Source organism: Chenopodium quinoa, unplaced genomic scaffold (assembly GCF_001683475.1).
Source record: "Chenopodium quinoa cultivar QQ74 unplaced genomic scaffold, ASM168347v1, whole genome shotgun sequence".
In the NCBI taxonomy this organism is placed as follows: Eukaryota; Viridiplantae; Streptophyta; class Magnoliopsida; order Caryophyllales; family Amaranthaceae; genus Chenopodium; species Chenopodium quinoa.
Genome location: NW_018742770.1, coordinates 2,009,250 through 2,015,249, shown reverse-complemented (window position 1 = coordinate 2,015,249; position 6,000 = coordinate 2,009,250). Strand labels below are relative to the sequence as shown.

General features: G+C 34.5%; 1 protein-coding gene across 1 annotated transcript; it reads left to right on the top strand.

Annotated features, from left to right (window-relative positions):
• On the top strand, nucleotides 1–4,221 carry LOC110724644 (protein ECERIFERUM 2-like). Its single transcript, XM_021904072.1, has 2 exons — nucleotides 1–1,397; nucleotides 3,051–4,221. Exons 1-2 carry the CDS (start codon nucleotides 921–923, stop codon nucleotides 3,915–3,917), a joined length of 1,344 nt encoding a protein of 447 aa, XP_021759764.1. The 5' UTR covers nucleotides 1–920; the 3' UTR covers nucleotides 3,918–4,221.
• Nucleotides 4,222–6,000: the final 1,779 nt, after the last annotated feature.

Sequence of the window (6,000 nt, the reverse complement as noted above, 5' to 3'; positions counted from 1 at the left end):
GGAGGAGCGATATGGGATTTTTGAAAGTGGGGAGGGGTTTCATTGGTGGTTTCATGTGGGGAATGAGGGTGGAGGTGGGTCGCAACGATAACACCAAGGGTTTAGGGGGATAGTGGTGCACTTTTAGGCCAAGGAAAGGGAGGGGTACGCGCGGCCTGCAGTGGCTGGTGGTGGTGGGGGGGGGTTACGGTGTTCAGGTAGGGGATATAAGGGTTTTCTGTTTTTTTTTTTAAATTAATTTTTTTTTTATTTTTTTTGGACCAACTGCTGCTTGACACGTGGCATATAACCTGCTATAACAAGTCATTGACTTTCGCTGACCGGTTTGGAATCGAAGAAAAAAAACACCCCCAAAGTTCGGATTATTCCAGAATAAAAGAAAGTTGGGATTATTCCACCAAAATTGATGAAAGTTAGGATTATTTTTTCTAATTTTTCCTTTTATTAATTATAATTTGAAGAAAGCTTAGAAATTAATTATAGTGGGAATTTTATAAAAATGGGAGATAGAAATATAACAAACCAATATGCTAGAAAAGTGTTGCAATAATTAATTCTTGTTTGATTTTGTTCAATTCGTTTTCATTATCGTTATTTGTCAATTGTAGATGTCGAATGACTTTAATCAATGAAAATTAGTGTCGTTTAAGACTTCTTTCAAAAAAAAAAAATCGTAATTTTTTATTTGGGTTAGTGAGCGATGCGTTTATGATAATTCAAATATTTAATTTTTATTTGGGCTATCAAATTTCACTTATATTATAAGCTCAAAAATCAGGTTAGGAATGTTGGATTATAGCAAATCCTGGGTTTTTTCCGAATTTCTAGATTGTACGGGTAACATAATATAAATACATGTCACGTACCCAAATCCCATTTCATCCACGCACCAAAAAAAAAAAAAAAGTAGAAAAAAAATAATGGCAGTTACAAAAGAAGGAGAAAATAATTTAGTCTATGACATAAAAATATCATCAGTAGTGCCTGGAAAAATCACAGGAGAAAACAAAACATATGAGTTAAAAGGCATAGATTTAGCAATGAAATTACATTATCTTAAGGGTCTTTATTTCTTCAATAATCCCAATAGTACTAGTGATAATGAAGGAAAAAAGACTAGTTTTGTAAGTATACTTGATATTAAAAAAGTTATGTTTGATTGGCTTGTAGTTTATTTCAAGACTTGTGGAAGGATCCGGGTGTCGTCCTCCGAGACCAGAGAACGAGCATCGATCAAGCTCAATGATGCCGGTATAAGGATCGTCGAGGCTCAATCTAGTAAGACTGTCGAAGAGTGGCTTGCTTTGGAGGGGTTCCTCTCTTTGCAGGATCAACTTGTGTACAATGATGATGGTCTTGGTCCTGACTTGCCCTTCTCCCCTCTTGTTTGCTTTCAGGTATTATTTGTTGTATGATAATAAATATAGAGTATGTTGAGTCCCTTAGGTTTTGATTGATAGTTTTGAATGATGACAAACAGCTAAGGGAAAACAGGTCCTTGAAAGTGTTCGATACAGTTGGGGGAACCAGCTAACATAGAACACTGTTTCCCCAGACAAGTTATTACTTACATGAGTTTTCTTATTGAACTAACTTGTCTTTATACAGGGAACAGTTATATGATAAAAGTGTTATGTACTGGTAGGGAACCAGTATGTACTGTTTCCATGGTTGCTACGTGGTAAAGAAGTCACATACTCTTTATTGTGCATTAACCATGTTACATGTGCAGTAGTTGAGTTGATTCCAAGACTTGGAGCATAGAAGCCTTTCGAAGATATTTCGAAGAAAGATTGTTTGCTCATAATAGAAGTATTCAAGGAAGATTCAAGTCTTGAAGATTACATGAAGAAAAGACGATTTATGCTTTAATATGTTATCTAGGTTTTCATGTAATATGCTCTGTAGTATGCTTGCATGTTTGGGTTATATAAGTGCTTAAAAGTATATTGAAGTATGATATGAAATCTGGTACAAAGTTGGAACAGGTTTCATAACATGTTTCAATTCAGGGAACCAGGTCGGGGAACCAGGTTCACTGTACGAAATATTCGAGCTGCCGTTTTGGAAAAAGATTTTACAAAAAGATTTTTTCGAAAAGATTATTTTGAAAATATTTTGTGCAGCTGGAAATAAGATGAAATATTCTTGGTTACCTAAAAACTAGGAGTATTTATCTTAATTGATTCTATCTTTGTGATTAAATCAAATAAGATAAATACTTTCCTAAAATTACAATATATCTTATTCTCTAAGATTGTGTGATTTAAGGAAACTAGGTTTTAGGAATCTAAGCTTATATAAACTCATCTTATTTCACATATTTTGTGTGCCTCTCCAGAAATTAAAAGAGCAATTATTTGAGAGCATATACTTAAGCACTAATCCCATTCATCAAGTTATATACAAGAGCATTCTAGTACTTAAATATTTTCTCTTAATTAGCTTCGTAGAAGTGAGATCAAAGGAGAGTTCTTGATTCTTGTATTGAGTCTTTAACAAAGGGGTTAAAGGCTGGGTGAGTGTTTGTGAGTTCAAACACATTGGGCTTACGAGTGTAAGTCGAGAGCACACTCGGAGTAGAGTGTGGGGTAGACTGGTTCCCGGAGTAGGGAAACAGCAGAGTGTTCTTTGTCTTTGTTTTTCGGAGTAGATTAATAAAGAACTTAGGATAGGAGGACGTAGGCCTGAGTTGGCTGAACCTCGTTAAATTTGTTGTCTTCTTTATTGCTTATTTATATTCCGCTGCGTACGGGAACCAGCACAACTGGTTCCTCACACATAATCCGAAAAGAAGCAAAATTAGCCAACGATTACTTAACACTCAATTCACCCCCCCCCCTCTTGAGTGCCCATTGAACCTTCAGAGTAATATATCCGTGTTACATAAGATTATTAAAAGTTAATGTTGTAAACTGAGATAAATTGAATTAGATCTATACATATACGAAAATATACACTAATGCAAATTTAACAAGACCAGACTTTTTTTCCGGTAAGTATGAATAACAAAATGAAGTCAAAGTAACTTATACATAAATACTGTGCAGGTAACTTGGTTCAAATGTGGAGGAATTTCAGTCGGTCTAAGTTGGGCTCACGTACTTGGTGATGCATTCTCAGCTGTAGAATTCATGAACACATTGGGCCATTATATTCAAATTCAAGATAGTAACAAACAAAAACCAAATTTAATTTCCCTTCAAGATCCTCCACAATCCGAATACCCGCTTTCGAAATCCACCCGAGAGCCTGTTTCCGTGAAACGGGTTGACCCGGTTGGTAGCCATTGGGTCCTTCCTTACCATAGTAAAATAGGTGTCCACACTATTCATCTAAATTTAAACCAACTTGGTCAATTGCATTCAATGGTACATGGTACCAAAATGAATGACAATTGTACTAGCCAATTTTTTGAGGTTATTACATCAATTATGTGGAAATCCATTGCAAAGATTAGGAAGGATTTGGAGACAAATGTTGTGACTATTTGTAGGCCAAAATCATTCAAAAGACAAGGAATAGTACCTCATAACGGGCAAGTATTAGGTGTTGTTGAGGCGAATTTTGTAGTATCAAATGTTGCTCCGTTAAAATTGGTACATTCGATAATTGAAGGTGTGATTGATGAGAGTGACGTGGTTGAAGAATTAGTGAACAAAGAGACGGGTGAGTCTGATTTTTTTGTTTACGGGGCAAACCTAACATTTGTTGACGTAGAAAAAGCTGATGTTTATGGTTTTGAAATGAAAGGAAATAATCCAAGGTTTGCTAGCTATAGTATTGGTGAAATAGGGGATAAAGGAGTCGTTTTGGTACTTCCAGGACCTAAAGATGGCAAACTTATTGTGGTACAACTTCCGGAAGATGAAATTGAACCTTTAAAAAGTGAGTTGAAGGAAGAATGGTGCATTTAATAATTGTTTCATCATTTAATTTCAAAATAATTTATGTATGTTGTCTTAATATATAAGCGTGAAGTAGAATGTAAAGTTATTATTCACGGATTATGCCTAAGCTAGAATTGAAATGTGGTTGTAAAAAAAGTGGTGCACCAAGCCACTGAATAATACCCTTATCTTATTGCTTGCTGGCTTCACAATAGCAATTAAGGGGATGTGACTTGATCTTTCTTGTATTATTGACTTATTGTTATATTATATGATTTATATCATATGTTATGTACCAGTGAGACGACGAAATAAACTATATTTGGTTTAATTTGTTCAAGTTAAAACAATTGCAATAGTCTACAATATTTTAATTTTTGCAAGGAGAAAATCAATTTCATTAGCATATGTACATTTTTTTTTTGGTAAGCAAAGGTGTATATAATTTCACGCATGGCAAGGTTGGTAAGTCTGTAACGCCTTCACTCTTAGCCACCATGGAATCGAAAAATCGAATATAATCCGCCCTCTCGGACCATTTTCGATCCATTCCCATCCCCTTACATTCCATTTATCCCCACCGGCCACCACATTAGATACATCTTGGACAACACTCTGGCCTGCCTTGGCCTTCGGCATGACCCTCACTTAATAGCTGATACATATACAATATCAGTTAACATACCTCGACTGCTCGTAGTTGTAGTGTTTCGCCCAGTGTAATTCCCCTCTATGTACCTGAAAATTGTTGATGAGCAAAGGCTCCCAACACAAACACAGTGCACATAATCAAAATGGAAATCAACTTTCAAAACGAAAAATAATATTAACTCAATATATAAACGGAGACACAGTGGACGCAGTACTCATGTACTTCGTACTACTACGTAACAATAATTTAGTTCTAGTGCTTTACTTATACAGTTAGTTATACTCGTATATATATACTTGTCATACTATGTGTCTGCGTAGCATTGGGTGTATGCAATGCAACTAATAATACTATGTGGACTGAGACACAACACAAAAGTTATGGTTGCTTTTTTGTTTTTCACAAATTCTTATATGTGGCCATCTAATATTTGGATTATTTCGTTAGTGTAATAGGGGTTACTTGGTTAGTGTTATTGTGTTAAAGGGTTACATTCGTCAGTATTATAAGAGTTACTCGTTCAATGTTATGGGGTTACTTGGTCAACCACACACAAGACGGGCTGGAGTATAATATTCTCATGTGTTAGTGCAAGTTTGAATATTGTTTGTCTAACATTAAAAATAAAGCAATACCGTACCATTCGGTTTATAATCTAAGTCCATGTTTAATGGTAACGTTTGAGGTAGTGGTTAGTGTTTTGACCAGTCAAAACACACTACTAGAAAAATAAAATAAAAATTAAGAGTGTTTGGCAATGTAGGGATGCGAATAGTGATTAGCGGTAGCGTTTAGGTTACTTTTCTCAAACGTTAAAAATAGTAACGTTTATTAATTTTTGGTTACTTTTTATTACTCCGTAACAATTTATATTATTATTAATATGTTTTAGTAATGCAACCGCTACTTTGCCAAATACTCATATTATTAACCAATACTTTGATAGCTAACTTCAATTCTATCCACTATTAATTGACGGTTAGTCGCAACCTTAACAACTACTCTCTACTCGACCGTTAAAAGCTACTCGCTACCGCTACCTTTGTCAAATAGGGCCTAACGGGGACACAAATTCTTAAATAAACCTGGTTCACACTAATTTATTGTGGACCACTAGTATTAAAGAAAATATGATTGTTTTATTAATAAATAAAAAAAAAAAAAAAAAAGGTCACGCACTATAATAAAAACAAGGTCACTATGTTGAAATAAAAGTCATTTTGGTAATATATAGGTTATAAGAGGTTAATTTTTTTAATGAAATATTTTATATACTGGTTAATATGAATCATAAAGGTCACTATGTTCAAATTAGGGTCATAACATGTATTCAAATTCACAATAATGTTAAAACGTTATACAAGTATTAATAAAGGTTAAAAATAAGGGTCACTATGTGCAATATAATGTTAGTTACATGTGTATAAATCTCGAGTCCATAATAATATTATTGTGGAC